The 15,569-nt window shown below is 42.7% G+C and overlaps 1 protein-coding gene and 1 pseudogene across 1 annotated transcript; both read right to left on the bottom strand.

The window, feature by feature from the left end:
• Positions 1-8,864: 8,864 nt before the first annotated feature.
• LOC144192936 (uncharacterized) lies at positions 8,865-11,657 on the bottom strand. Its single transcript, XM_077711780.1, has 3 exons — positions 11,365-11,657; positions 11,100-11,299; positions 8,865-9,083 (listed from the first exon to the last, which is right to left on the bottom strand). Exons 1-3 carry the CDS (start codon positions 11,591-11,593, stop codon positions 8,865-8,867), a joined length of 648 nt encoding a protein of 215 aa, XP_077567906.1. The 5' UTR covers positions 11,594-11,657.
• A 1,332-nt stretch (positions 11,658-12,989) lies between these two features.
• On the bottom strand, positions 12,990-13,099 carry LOC144192944 (5S ribosomal RNA; annotated as a pseudogene).
• Positions 13,100-15,569: the final 2,470 nt, after the last annotated feature.

Below are 15,569 nucleotides of genomic sequence, written 5' to 3'. Positions count from 1 at the left end.
AAAGTGGGGTACAAGGGGTGTGCGATGGTGTGTCGCCGAAGGCCAGGTAATGGGACCGGTGATCCGGCGTATCTCAGTCCTTGGAGAAATGCTGTGACGTAGCACCGTGAGTCCCCCGCGGTTCCTCAAAGTAAGCGGCTCTGAGGCTTTTCCCACGGCTCCCGAACCCCAGATACATCCAAGCGTAGCACTCTACCGGGCCGGGTGGCAACCCATATACCCCTGTTTTGTTGGCAAGCGCCAAACGAGCAAAAGCGGAACCTGTTACCTTGTCACGTGACGGTCGCCCGTAGGGATCTGGGCCCGACCGCCGTCCATCGATCGATCTTCCCGAACCTTCATCGCATCAGAGACGGGCAACGTCCACCCCTTTGCGTGACTATACACATCCGTCCGGCCTCGGCGGTGCGGAACATTTGTTTCTCCGGCCCCAGCACATTGATATCACGGTGTCCGTCGGTGTCAGTCGGTGTCCGTCGTTGTCCGTCGGTGTCCGTCGGTGTCTGTCGGTGTCCATCGGTTTCCGTCGGTGTCCGTCGGTGTCCGTCGGTTTCCGTCGGTGTCCGTCGGTGTCCGTCGGTGTCCGTCGGTGTCCGTCGGTGTCCGTCGGTGTCCCGACAGAGAGAGAGAGAGAGAGAGAGAGAGAGAGAAAAAGAGAGAGAGAGAGAGAGAGAGAGTGAGAGAGAGAGAGGCGAGAGAGCGAGAGCAAGAGAGAGAGATTAGAAAAAGAAAAAAAAAGTAAAATCTTTAAGGAGCTTCATTGCATTTGGGTTGGCAGAGGGAGACTGTGCTTCTCAACAGGAAACGGACCAACAGTGGTGCCAGGTGGTGCCTTAAAGTGGGAATGTCCAAACCAAGCATTGCTGACCAACCAACCGATGTGAAAATAGCCGAGACGGGGATGTGGAGCCACCTTTTACACTGTAAGAAGGTTCTCTCAGTTGAAACGTTTGTGGAGACAGGTGAGAATAACTTTCTGACGTAATAAAATGAAACGCCAACCACTCCAGCATAGATTGGAAAGATTATTGCTCAGCAAGCAATACCATGCAACCATTGGAAACTATTTTTATTGGTCTTATTGTCTCCATATGCAAAAAAGGTGAAAGCGTTTCAATTGAGACTAAACCTTCTTACAAAGGGTTAAAATAAACGACCAGAAAAAGAGAAGCTGCAGTGGGAGGTGGAAGGAGCCACTCAACGCGAGAGCGGCCTCTATCCAAACAAACCATGCATCCCACAATCATTGCCTGAAGTAATTGCAAAATTGAGCCATGGGAGGAGCCATGTCTCAACAGGGGGGGGGGGGATCAGTATAGTACAACAAACAATGCATGTTCCCAGAGGTCACCAAACCTACTTTTAAAAAACATTTGCAGAAACTGTCACCTGCTCTAGACACAACTCTCAAGGCAATAAACAACACAAGCGAGGAACAAGGCAGACATGGACATATCCTTTCGAGGTTCTGAATATGGATTTCATCGAGCTGAACCAAAGTGGCATATACAGGTACTGTCTGGTGTTCATTAATCAAGTGGGTTGAGATATGTCCATCCAAGAATGCAGACGCCATGGCAGTCGTGTAAGCCATATGCAAAAGGATCATTCCAAGCCATGGAATACCACAAGTCATTTGGAGTGATGGTGGTGCTCGCTTTGTGAGCCGCGTGATCCAAGCTATGGGACGGCATCTTGCAATCAACCAAGTTGGCCACCACCGTCAAAGCTGATGAACGAGTGTCGGAGCTCATGACCAGGATCCAGTGTGGGGCTTGGATGTGCCCCTCAAACACAAACACTGGTCAGTCTCCTCCAAAATTCTAATGACTCTGTTCCCCTGGGTGCATGTGACAAGGAACGCCTTGCGTCTGGAGATCACTGACTGCAGGTTCCGGGCCTGTGTGAGCGCATCAGTCTGGCTGCGGCAAGGCCGAGAGGCCCAGGTAGCCGCCATGGCCCTGGTGATTTTCCAGGGCCGCCCTGCTCTTGACGCAGTCGCCACCCATTGGGGAGGCGTGTGTGTGCCATTGTGGGACAATCGTGCTGCGCCTTCATCCCTGTCGACGTGTCCTGCTCAGTCCATGATGCCCTGCAGGCTATAGGGAACATGCGGAGCGCTGTGACCGGAGATCCACTTCCATAAGGGGGGTGGTTTGACTGGTTCTTCTCAGGCTCATGAACACACACTTTTGAAATCCCTAATACTATTTGAAACTGTTATTGACCGCGTGCTTATCATTCTAACCTGTTATTTACCCTGCTTCTCAGCTTTGAACAAACGTACCATTAATGCCATTGTCGAACAACCATGATTGAAGTGATTTGTGAAAAATTTCATTTAAAAGTAGCGTCGTGATGAATGAAGTTTTGATGTTGTTATAGTCACAAAGGAGGGGAATATTGGGGTAGACCTGCCAACTGGTTTAATAATTGTTTATTCATGTCGAGCCAATGTGTCCAAACTGGTTTTACAATGGTTTGTTAGGACAGTGGAATGTAGGATGAGCCAACTAGCTGGCCTTGTAATTGTTTGTTCGCACTACGAATTGTAAGATAGCTAACTAGCTGGCCTTGCAATTGTTTCCTTGTATTGTGGAATATGGCCAACTCACTTTGGAACTGTTTGTTCGACGCGCAATATAAGATAGGCTGCGGCAGTTTGTGTTTGCTATAAAAATATCGTGTTTGCATACAACTTAAACCTGCTAATGTCTAACCATATTAGCCCAAAGTTTTGTTTACATAAGCTCTGTCCTACATCACTGTCTTAGACATATTACCCTTTAGTTCCTATAAAAAGACTGAGCTCTGTTCATTCAGAGAGAATTGCGAGGAAGGCAGGCTGTGAGAGGTTCACAGCTGTCGGAGCATTCTCCAACCATCCTGCAGTCCAGTCATAAACCTATTTCCTATTTAAATTGATCTCACTCGTTTCTTAACCTGCACTTGAAGTTGTATTTTCAGACCTATCAAAACCATAACCACAACCCCAACCCTAACCCAAACCATATAACAACCCCAACCCTAACCCAAACCATAATAACAACCCCAACCCTAACGATAACCATAACCCCAACCCCTAACAATAATCCCAACAAAAACCATAACCCCAAACATAACCCCAACCCTAACCCCCAAACCATAACCCAACCCTAACCAATAACACAAACCATAACCACAACCCCAACCCCAACCCTAACCCAAACCATAACCACAACCACAACCACAACCACAACCCCAACCCCAACCCAAACCATAACACAACCCTAACCCCTGACCTTTGACCTTTGACCCAAACCATAACCCGAACCGAACCGTTTTGGACACATTTTTTAGTGGCAAATAGCCCCAGAACTATCCTGGATCTTTATCTTTACACAGAATGATCGTAATACATTCACCTACACTGGGAAAAAAACCTGGGTTAACAGCACCAACCAGAACCGATTGGGCCCGGTTCTAATACAAGAAACGTGAAAAATAAAGTACAAAATTAGAGGTTGTTGATTATGGTATCACAAAGCCCCAGAACATGCCTGGATGATTAATTTTAATCAAAATATAAGAAAATAGATCCACATCATCATTGGACACAAGATCCAGGCAAATAAACCCGCCTGAACCGATATGGACCGGTTATAATGCAGGCACTATTTTTATTGCAAGTAAGCATGTTTTGGAAATTATTTATGATGCCAACTAGCCCCAGAACCATCTTGGATCTTTATTTTTACACAGAATAAGCAAAATACATCACCAAACACAATGGAAAAAATCCTGGTTTAAAACAACCCTCCAGAACCGAAATGGACCGGTTATAATGCAACCACCATTGCAAAAATACAGTACCAGAATGGAGGTAATTGATTATGGAATTATAAAGCAACAGAACATCCCTGGATGATAGTTTTTACACAAATTAGTCAATAAGACATTCTTATCATCATTGGAAACCATTTCTGGGTCAAACCACCAACCAGAACCAACTGGACTTGGTTCAAATACAGGCAACATTTTATCGGAAATAAGCATGTTTTTGACACTATTTATGGTAAGAAATAGTCCCAGAACGTCCCTGAAAGTTTATTTCTTCACAAATCAGTCATTAATACATCCACCCAGATATAAGACAAAGTTCTGCATCAAAATGACCCTCGAGAACCGAAATGGACCGTTTCTAATACAGGTACTATACTATACCAAGTGCCCATGTTTATGACACTATTTAAGGTATAAAATAGTCCCAGAATATTCTTGGATCTTTATTTTTACACAGAATAAGTAAAACACATTCCTTTACGCAATGAAAACAATTTCTGTTTAATAGAAACAACCAGAACCGACTGGACCTTGTTATAATGCAATCATCATTTTATCGCAAATAGGCATGATTTATGCTACTAATTATGGTTGTAAAAAATCACCAGAATGTTGCTGGAAGTTAATTCTTTCACCAATCAGTCAATAATACATCCAAATATATGTAAGAAAAAGTCCCGAATGAAAATACCCCTCCAGAACCGAAATTGACCGTTTTTAATAAAGGCACCTACAATTCAGTCATCCATTTTTGAATATCCACCCAGCACTGATTCTTTTGATATAAAACGATGTAATATCGACCTAGGAAATATTCAGGCACTTTACCCCGTGTAAATTGACCCACCAGAACCCTTTTGGACCCGTTTTTATACACTACCGTAAGAAATGGACGCTGGACGCTGTTTGAAAACAGGAGAAACTCTGCTGTTTGGCGGACAATTTTTGTCATTACAACTAGTTAAAATAACCTTTTTATGGCTAAATTACGTTCCCTGGGCTTAGTTAAAGTGTATAAAAATGCAGAGTATAGTTATTTAAACTCTAGTAATTGTATTTCATTATTTATTTACGTTTTAGTCGGGAATTTATTCCATTTTATTGGTTTTAAGGGCTTTCTATTATTGAATATGTCTGTTTTGGACACTATTTATGGATGGAAATAGCCCCAGGACCGGCATGGAAGCATAGTTTTTACACAGAATTGTGGAAAATACATCCATCAAGTGATATGACCACATCCATGGGTAAAATAACCCTCCAGAACCGAAATGGACCTGTTATAATGCACCCACTATTTGAATGACAAAAGGACTAATTTGAACACCGTTAGTGGTCGGACATAGGCCCAGAACCAGCCAGGATGATAATTTTTACACAAAATGATCAAAAATAGATCCACCCAGATATCTGACCACCTCCAAAGGTAAAATAACCTTCCAGAACCGAACCCGACCTGTTATAATACAGCCACTGTTTTATTCACAAATATACCTGTATTTGACACTATTTATGGATGGAAATCGCCCCAGAATATCCCTGGATGATTATTTTTATACAAATTAGTAAAAAATACACCCACCAAGTGATTTGACCACATTCTTAGTTAAAATGACCCTCCAGAACCGAATTGGACCGATTTTAATACAGGCATTATACATGTTTTGTACACTATTTATGGATAGAAATAGCCCCAGAATATCCCTGGATGATTATTTTTACACATATTAGTAATAAATACATCCACCAAGTGATTTGAACACATTCCTAGTTGAAATGATCCTCAAGAACCGAATTGGACCGATTTTAATACAAACAATATGCATGTTTTGTACACTATTGATGGATGGAAATAGCCCCAGTATATCCCTGGATGATTATTTTTATACAAATTAGTAAGAAATACATCCACCAAGTGATTTGACCACATTCTTAGTTGAAATGACCCTCCAGAACCGAATTGGGCCGGTTTTAATACACTCTTTCACTCTTATTTAATCAATCTCTCCTCTTTTGAGACAATTTTTACAGGTAAAATTTAACCCAGAACCGGTTCTTTATATATCAAAATGTCCCCCAATGACCCACCCGTATTTTAAATACTTTTCCCCGTGTAAATTGACCCAACAGAACCGCCTGGACCCGTTTTTATACACTACCGTAAAAAAATGGACGCTGTTTGGAAAAGGGAGAAACTCTTCCTCTGGCGGACACCTTTTGTCATTACTCCCTAAAGCCCGCCGTAAGGTATCGAACTTTTGGACGTTTTAAGCAACCGCTGGACCTAGCGATTCGCTTCTTTTGGACTCAATCTATTCTAATAAATGTACTCTTATTTTAGAAACAAATTTGGGGTGTATAGGACATTCAGGAAAAAATAGGACTACTATTTATGGTTGTATTCTTCACTACTAATAATAACCCCGTTTTAGACACTATTTCTTGTATAAAATAGCCCCAGAACATGACTGGATGATAATTTTTACATCATTTAGTCATAAATACATCCAAAATTCATTCAGACCATATTCATGGATCTATTAACCCTCCAGAACCGAAATGGGTCGATTTTAATACTGTCAATGTGTTTATTGCATAGAGGCATGTTTTGAACACTATTTATGGATGGAAATAGCCCCAGAATCATCCTGGATCTTTATTTTTTTTCACTAAATAGTCATAACTACATCCACCCATAGATAGGACATCATATTTGGCTAATATGACCCTCCAGAACCGACATGGACCGGTTTTACTACACTCTTTCACTCATATTTAATCAATCTCCCCTAATTCTAGACGTTTTTACCATGTATATATCAACCCAGAACCGGTTCTTTTTATATTAAAATGTTCCCCAATGACTCGACCATATTTTAAACACTTTACCCCGTGTAAATTGACCCACCAGAACCGTCTGGGCCGGCATTTATACACTACCGTACGCATTGCACGCTGTTTGGAAAAGGGAGAAATTCTTCTCTCTGGCGGACACTTTTTGTCATTACACCCTAAAGCGCGCCGTATGGACGTTTTAAGCAACCACTGGACCTAGCCATTCGCTTCTTTTGGACTCAATCAATTCTAATTAATGTCTTCTTATTTTAGAAACAAATTTGGGGTCTATAGGGCATTCAGGAAAAAAATAGGACTGCTATTTATGGTTGTATTCTCACTACTAATAATAACACCATTTGACACACTATTTATGCTATAAAATAGCCCCAGAATGTAGATGGATGAATATTTTTAAACTATTTAGTCATAAATACATCCACAATTCATTCAGAATACATAATAATGAAAAAATAACCCTCCAGAACCGAACTGGACCGATTTTAATATAGGCAATATGCACTGATTTGACCACATTCTTTGTTAAGATGACCATCCAGAACTTATATGGACCAGTTCAAATATAACCAGCATGCCAGCATGTCATATGGAGGTCATTCATTATGGTATAACACAACCCCAGAACATGCCTGGAAGATAATTTTTATACAGAAAAATAAAAAATACATCCTTATCATCATTGGACACCATTTATAACTAAATACACCCATCAGAACCAAATGAGCTTGGTTCAAATACAGGCACTATTTTTTATTGCAAATAGATATCTTTTTGACACTATTTATGGTGGGAAATTGTCCCAGAACCAGCCAGGATGATTATTTTTACACAAAAAAAACGTAAATACCTCCACAAACATAATAGACACAATTTCTGGTCAATAGCACCATCAAGAACCGACATGGACCAGTTCTAATACAAGAAAAAGGCAAAATATAGTGCTCAAATAGAGGTCATTCATTATAGTATAACAAAGCTTCAGAACATGCCTGGATGATAATTTTTATACATGAATAGTCAATAATACATTCCCATCATCATTGGAAAAAAAGGTTTGAGTAAATACACTAACCAGAACCGAAATGGACTGGTTCTAATACAGGCACTATTTTTATCGCAAATATACTTTTTTTGACACTATTATTGATGGCAAATGGCCCCAGAAGCATTCAGGATCTTTATTTTTGCACAGAATAAGAAAAATACATTCACCTACACGGAGTAAAAACACCAATCAGAACCGAGTGGGCTCGGTTCTAATACAAGAAAATGGCAAAATAAAGTGCTCAATTGGAGGTCATTTTTTATGGTATAACAAAGCCCCAGAACATCACTGGATAATAATTTTTATAAAAAATCTTCAGAAATAGATCCATGTCATCATTGGACACCATGATTAATTGAATACACCCACCAGAACCGAAATGGACCGGTTCTAATACAGGCACCATTTTTATCGCAAATATACACTTTTTGACACTATTTGTGGTGATAAATAGCCCCAGAACGTCTCTGGAGGTTTATTTTTGCAGAGAATGATTAAAATACATCTATCTACACAATATAAAAAATCCTGGTTAACAGCAACAACCAGAACCGAGTGGGCTCGGTTCTAATACAAGAAACGTGCAAAATAAAGTACAAAGTTGGAGGTCATTGATTATGGTATAACAAAGCCCCAGAACATGCCCGGATGATAACTTTAAATTATATCGGAAAACACATCTACTTTATCATTGGACACCATTATTGGGGCAATACACCATCCAGAACCGAAATGGACCGGTTATAATGCAACCTTTATTTTTATCGCAAATAAGCATATTTTGGACACATTTTATAATGGCAAATAGCCCCAGAACGGCCCTGGATCTTTATTTTTACACAGAATGATTGAAACACATTCACCTACATGAGGTAAAAACCCCCGATTAAAACCACCAACCAGAACCGACAAACGACCAGCAAACCAACCGTAGCGAGGGGCAATTAAGAGAGTTCAACCAGCCTATCAGGCATGTCTTTGGAATGTGGGAGGAAAGGAACCCGGAGTATCCAGGAAAAAACCCACGCAGGCCCAGGGAGAACATGCAAAATTCCACACAGGTGGACCAATCCGGATTTTAAGCGGTAACAAAAAACGGCCATTAGTCTTATTTCCACAATAATTTGCTCATTATTTAACCTCATGACCCCTCATCGACACACACGGTAACCACCTGCCATCTGCGCTTATTTCCATCCCTGAAGAAGTCAAAGTGGTTCTGGAACCACTCGTAGATCTCCTCTAGTGTCATTAGGCAATCCTTAGTACTGTTGATGGCAAACGGACCGTTGGAAACACAGGAGAAGGGCGGCCCTGCGGGCGCGGCATATTTTGGGCAAGCGTCGCCAGTCTTCTGGGTCTGAAGACGACAGCAATGAAGCATATATGGTTAGTTGTTCAAAATCACAAAATGACAACCATTAAGGCACTGACTACAACTTGATGCCAGACAGCCTAATATGTGCCTTTTTTCCATCCTAGTTAAATTTGTATTATATTCAAGACATTACCTTAGTGGCCTCAATTGCGATTGGTTAGCACGTCTGCCTCACAGCTCTGGGATCCTGGGTTCAAATCGAGGAGTTTGCATGTTCTCATGGGTTTTCCCCGGGTACTCAGGTTTCCTCGCACATTCCAAAAACATGCATGGTACGCCGTATAACAACTTTTTTTAGTACGTTTTTTGCAGTTGCCGCGGACGACGTGACTTACCGATCGGCTCAGGAAAAGGAAAGTGAGAAAGAGAGCGAGCGAGGAAAGAGTGTTCGGCTGATCACGTGGTTCGTGGATGCCCGATCAGTCCGAAAGACACGCAGTCATCAAACGTGGCTTCTTACATAGCGCTTCTTTTACACTAATAAATACTATTTGTGAAATAGTAGAGTAGGTCTCATTAAAACGTGAATTTTGTAGTCTGCTGTCAGAAGCGGTCCCAGCGGGCAGACGTTTTTTGTTTGTTTGTTAATTTGTTTGTTTTGGACCTCACACCGTGTTGAACTCAATATCAAGAACTTCTGCACCTTCAGGAGGAGCAGAAGATGTTGGAGGAAGAGATGTCTCCTGATGGGGATGAAGCCAACATGGTTAACACTTACAGACACAAAAATGAATTGTAAAGTCCAGCCGGCAAGATACTTTTTTAAATGTCCATAAGCACATGGTGCAGTGAAGTTTATAAATACACAAATATAAAGTGAATTTCCCCGCCTTTATCGCATGCTGTGTTGATTCAGAGGTAAAGTGAGGAATTGGAGAGACCAGCTGAAGTCGTCCTTGTTGCCGCTGTCGAGTGCTCTGGCAGACATATTGATCGCCAGAGGTAAAAATTGACGCACCAACCTAAAAAGCGGCCGGCTATCAGTTGAACGGTGAAGGTCCCAAAACATGCAACATGATTGATGGTTCTCCTTCTCGCGGTGACGACTGATGTCGTGCTAGACCTCCAAGAGGCTGGTGGATCATTGATAATTGGACTTGTGTAGTACTTGTATTTCTGAATAGGCGCCAAAACATGTCGTATGGTAGTAATAATAGGGGTGAACCTGCTCCGTGATTTTTCCATGATCGCGGCCATGTCTGGTCTACATTATCCACGATATTCAATGGATTATTGTATCTATCTATATGATGGTATATGCAAACATGATTTTGACAGATTTGACTTTTATTCAACAAAATACTAGGAGATGAAACATATGAACCTAGACAACATGAACTGTAGGACATATTTACCATTGAACTTCATATTACTTCTTGACTTAAACAGGCCACAAAACGAGCTACTAAATAAAAGTAGCCAATAAGCACAGGGAGGCCGAGAGCGGGCTAGGCCAGATCATCTCAGGAATCGAACAGTCAACCAAGAGACGTGATGTGGGCCCATTCACGCGCGAAGACTGAGTCCGGTGATGGGGAAGCACAAACACTAATTGGAGTGACCGCACTGATATGCGTGTGCCGAGGCGTTTACCTCGATTCCACAATGCGTTGAGCGCAGCCATCTTTTTGGCATCATCCAGCCTTGCACATAAGCAGCGAGGCAAAAAGCTGCTGTGTGTTAGTGACATCACCACCTGCTCGCAAACACAAACAAACAGACACACAAAAGTCAATTACAGTAATCACTACATTAAAAGAAAAAAAAACCGAATAGAGTAATACCTTGACTTACTCATGGCGAGGGGCAATTTAGAGGTTCTAATCAGCCTACCGTGCATGTTTTTGAAATGTGGGAGGAAACCGAAGTACCCGGTGGAAACCCACACAGGCCGGGGGAGAACATGCAAACTCCACACAGGTGGACCGACCGAGATTTGAACCCAGGATTACAGAGACTTCGAAAATTAACGAATGAATAATAACTTAAAGTGGTTACCGCGTAGACCAGCCACAACTTCCCGCCCTGATCCGGCAAAGAGTAAAAGTTGTATTGTGGGGGTGGTAAGCTGTGCAGACCACAGTACAACTCCAGCAGGCTGACAGCAGAGGTGATCTGATCAGGCTGGAGTTGCGCCAGCCAGGTGTAGGACTTGGTCATGACCGGAAGTACCGATGTCACAGGCAGGTTGCCGTATGCTTTACAGAAATAGAACTACGCTGAAACCAAAAGTACTGAAGAGATACTTTGTCGGATTGTTCACCTGGTCCTGAAATAGGACGAAAGGTCCACTGGAAAGAAGGTGGATTGGTGGAATCCACACCTTCTACGATGTGCCCGCCAATGGTAGTGCCATAGTTGCCCCCCACCGCACCTGCTCCGACGGGCTCCATCTCCTCCCGCTGCAGCGTTTCCGCTGTTGAGCTTGGCGACGGGTTGTAAAGTGCCTGAAAAGCCCACTCGACTTTCACGATCAAAGAATTTTGCTGCATCTGCTACTTTTAGCACAATGTTTCTCATGTTGACAACAACTTTTGGACACTGATAATTATGGAATTTACACACGTTCTTCATTCTTTCTGAATAAATCTTTCCAATTCAGCAAGATTTGACTTACTTGGCCAACGTTGGCTTGTGGAATTTCAGCCTCTTTTCTGTCATTGGGCTTGGCCCAGTTCACCCACAGGATCTTGCCCCACAGCTTCATTCCTCTGATGCGAAGACAACAGTTAGAAACGTAATATACATCTTCATTCTTAGTACAGCAAAGACGGCAAGTTTTGGGGACAAACAAATAAATATTAAAGGTACGAAATATTTTGTCTGGAATAAAAGCATACATTTCATTACCACCCAAAAAAAATCAATATTATTTGCCAGCATAAACTCTGCCAATACAAACTTCGATTTATTTCTGTCCGACAAAGCGTTGAAAATGAATCAGTCGGGAAGTTCTATCGTTTTGATCAAAACATCTTCCTTAAGACCACATTCGCCAAGTGCCAGATGATGTGTTGCCAATTTCAACAGAACATGGGAAACAATTTCGTATTCTGACTCGTCACACGGTTCATGGTTTTAATCGGGAGTACAAATGTGTTACTTTGAAGATCCGACATCTAAGGATCCCGGTGCCTTAAAACAATGTTTCCCAACCCTTTTTTAACTACTGCACACCTTTTGCATCAAAAAAACTCAAGACACACCATTATCTGAAAATCTTCTCATTTAAAACTTTGTCGCCTGTAATATTAAGGTTGGCTGATGTTATAATAATTAATCCAACATTTTTTTGTCCTTATTTACATTTACATTCCTTGCCACACGCACCCAGGGGAACAGACCCATTAGGTTTTTGGAAGAAACTGACCAGTGTTTGAGGGGCACATCCGAGCCCCACACTGGATCCTGGTCGTGAACTCCGACACTAATTCATCAGCGTTGACGGTGGTGGCCAACTTGGTGAAGTTAGCGGTCAAAATCACACGGTGAGGTCCGTCCCTAGTGGATATAACCAGCACTTTCTTTTTATCACCTTGATGAGTACCAGGTCGCCTGTGGACAGGCCCTCCTGTGTGGGAGACCGAAGAGATGTCGGCAGATTATTTGCATTCATCACAGTTCTTTCTTGGAACATTTAACCACGGAGTGTGAGAATCTGTTTCTCCAGTCTTCTCCACCACCACTCTGGGTCTTACTGTTTACTTACTTGGTTGCCACTCGTTATTCTTTTGCTTTAATTCCTTCTACAACTAGGTGAATGTAGTTTGTCAGAAGGATCGCTTCAATAAAATGTCGCCAGATGTGTAGAGGAGGGAAGTCTTTCAGGCTTTAGAAGGTCGAAAGGAGATGGACACCCATGAAATGTCGAAAAAGACCTTGACATGATGCTCACAGCACCTGGTGTTCCCAAGCGGTCTCCCATCCAGGTACTAACCAGGCCCGAACCACGCCTAGCTTCCGAGGTCGGGCGTTTTCATGGTGGTGTGGCCGTGAGCGGTATTTAACCAGGGAAATCACCCCTTTGAAAAATCCTAGAGACCCAATTTTCGGCATGTGGATCGTGTACAGTGTTCCCGCGCTACTTCGCGGTTCGGCTATCGCGGACTCAGAGTTTGCAGATTTTTTTGGGGAAAAAAAAAATACAAATATTACATTGAAACAACATATTTTACACGTTTTTTTTTTGTTATAACATGAATTTCACTCTCTCTACCAGTATTCTATATGGTGTACTGTATACAGGGGGGTAAAAAAATAAAAAAAATAATAAAACATTTGGAATTAAATTAACATTAAGCATTTTTGAAGGGGAATCCCTACTTCGCGGAAATGCACTTATCGCGGGTGGTCCCGGTCCCCATTAACCGCGATAAGCGAAGTAACACCGTATTTGGATCCGGTGTGGCTGGTGAGTGTGTCCTAAATGCAGGCAAAACTGACAGTTGTCACTAGGACTTTGGACAGATACGTTTCAGTCATTTGCAGGGCAAAAGGTATTGATCAGTGTCGGACAATTGAGTATTTGTGCTGACATGTCAACCCAATCTCAAGACTAGAATTGATTATTCAGTCAGACAGTTGGATGTTTGTGTCAGCCATAAGGATGACTACGATGCTGTTATACTCACAAAAACTAATACACTATCAACAAGTAATTGCAAAGAGACTTTTTCTTATCTTACATATCCCTCCTGTTTGTGAGTATAAACACATCGGAAACTAGTTTGTTAGAGACGCTACTTTTGAACGAAATTCTTCACAAATTACTTCAAACTAGAGTTTAGACCGACCAGGAGGGGTACCTGGTGTCTCAGAATAGGAAAGACATATTAATCAGTGTCAGACAGTAGCACAACATCAGGGTCGGATTGGGATATGGATTGTTGCATGTGAATACGAGTTAGCATTAGCTGAGTTTCAACAATCATGGTATGTTGAGAAGCTGAGAAGCAGGGCAAACAACAGGTTAGGATCACAAGCATAAGATCAATGACAGTCACGAGCGGTAGTCGTGTCCATGCGCCCAAGAAGAACCAGTCAAGCCATCGTTGTTGTGGAATCGGATCTTAGGTTATAGCGTCCTGTATGTTCTTCATAGTTTGTAGGGCATCATAAACTCAGTAGGATGCGCCGGCAGGGATGAAAGCGCATCACGAGTGTCCCATAATGGCACACACACACCTCCCCGCTGGGTGGCCACTCCGTCAAGAGCAGGGTGGCCCTGGAAAATCACCTGGGCCGTGGCGGCTACCTGGGCCTGGCCTTGCCGCAGCCAGACTGATGCGCCGTCACAGGCCCGGAACCTGCAGTCAATGCAGTCTCCAGACGCGGGGCGTTCCTTGCCACACGCACCCAGGGGAACAGACCCATTAGGGGTTTTTTTGGAGGAGACTGACCAGTGTTAGTGTTTGAAGGGCACATCCGAGCCCCACACTGGATCCCGGTCATGAGCTCCGACACTAGTTCATCTGCGTTGACGGTGGTGGCCAACTTGGGGAAGTTTGCGGTCAAAATCACACGGTGAGGTCCGTCCCCAGTGGAGATAACCAGCACGTTCTTTTTATCACCTTGACGAGTACCAGGTCGCCTGGGGACAGGTTCTCCTGTGTGAGAGACCGAGAAGATGTCGGCAAATTATTTTCATTCATCACTGTTCTTTCTTGGAACAGTTAACCACTGAGTGTTAGAATCTGTTTCTCCATTCTCCTCCACCACCACTCTGAGTCTTACTGTTCCATTTGTTCTTTCAATGAGTCCAACACTTTGGGGGCGGCAGGCACAATGATATCTCAGGTCGATTCCACGATGCCGTCACGAAGCGAGCACCACCATCACTTCAAATGACTCGTGGTATTCCATGGTTTGGAATTATCCTTTTGCATATGGCTTTTGCGACTGCTGTGGCGTCCGTTTTCTTGGTTGGATATATCTCAACCCACTTGGTCAATGACCACCAGACAGTACCTGTTTATGCCACTTTGGTTCAGCTTGATGAAATCCACGTTCAGAACCTTGAAGGGATATGTCCATGTCTGCCTTGTTCCTCGCTTGTGTCGTTCATTGCCTTGAGAGTTGTGTCTACAGCAGGTGAGACCGTTTCTGCAAATGTTTTTTTAAAAGTAGGTTTGGTGACTTCTGGGAACATGCATTGTTTGTTGTACTATACCAGGGGTGGCCAACCAGTCAGAGACCAAGAGCCGCATTTTTTACTGTGTTACCGCAAAGAGCCACATCACACACATACCTTTGCTCAGCCAGATTTATTGTAAATGTCACACACCAGCATAGTAACGACATAAATTGACTCCTACAGTACTAACAGCACAGGCCAGTCATTATCAACAATGAACATTGTGTGCACTGTCTCACACAGACAAACTCTCAGTTCAACCAAGTCCACAAACAAAAATATAATAATTTACAATAGCGTTTTTCTTTTACTATGCATGTTACTTAGTGGGACTT

The sequence above is a fragment of the Stigmatopora nigra genome, unplaced genomic scaffold (assembly GCF_051989575.1).
Source record: "Stigmatopora nigra isolate UIUO_SnigA unplaced genomic scaffold, RoL_Snig_1.1 HiC_scaffold_30, whole genome shotgun sequence".
Taxonomy (NCBI): Eukaryota; Metazoa; Chordata; class Actinopteri; order Syngnathiformes; family Syngnathidae; genus Stigmatopora; species Stigmatopora nigra.
This window is presented reverse-complemented; position numbering and strand designations above follow the sequence as displayed.

Coding starts and splice junctions, on each gene's coding strand:
- LOC144192936 (XM_077711780.1), bottom strand. CDS start 11,593: ATGCAGCAAAATTCTTTGATCGTGAAAGTCGAGTGGGCTTTTCAGGCA. Junction 11,300..11,364: donor TCGTCCTATTTCAGGACCAG/GTGAACAATCCG, acceptor ATTTCTGTAAAG/CATACGGCAACCTGCCTGTG. Junction 9,084..11,099: donor AGTTGTGGCTGGTCTACGCG/GTAACCACTTTA, acceptor TGTCGTCTTCAG/ACCCAGAAGACTGGCGACGC.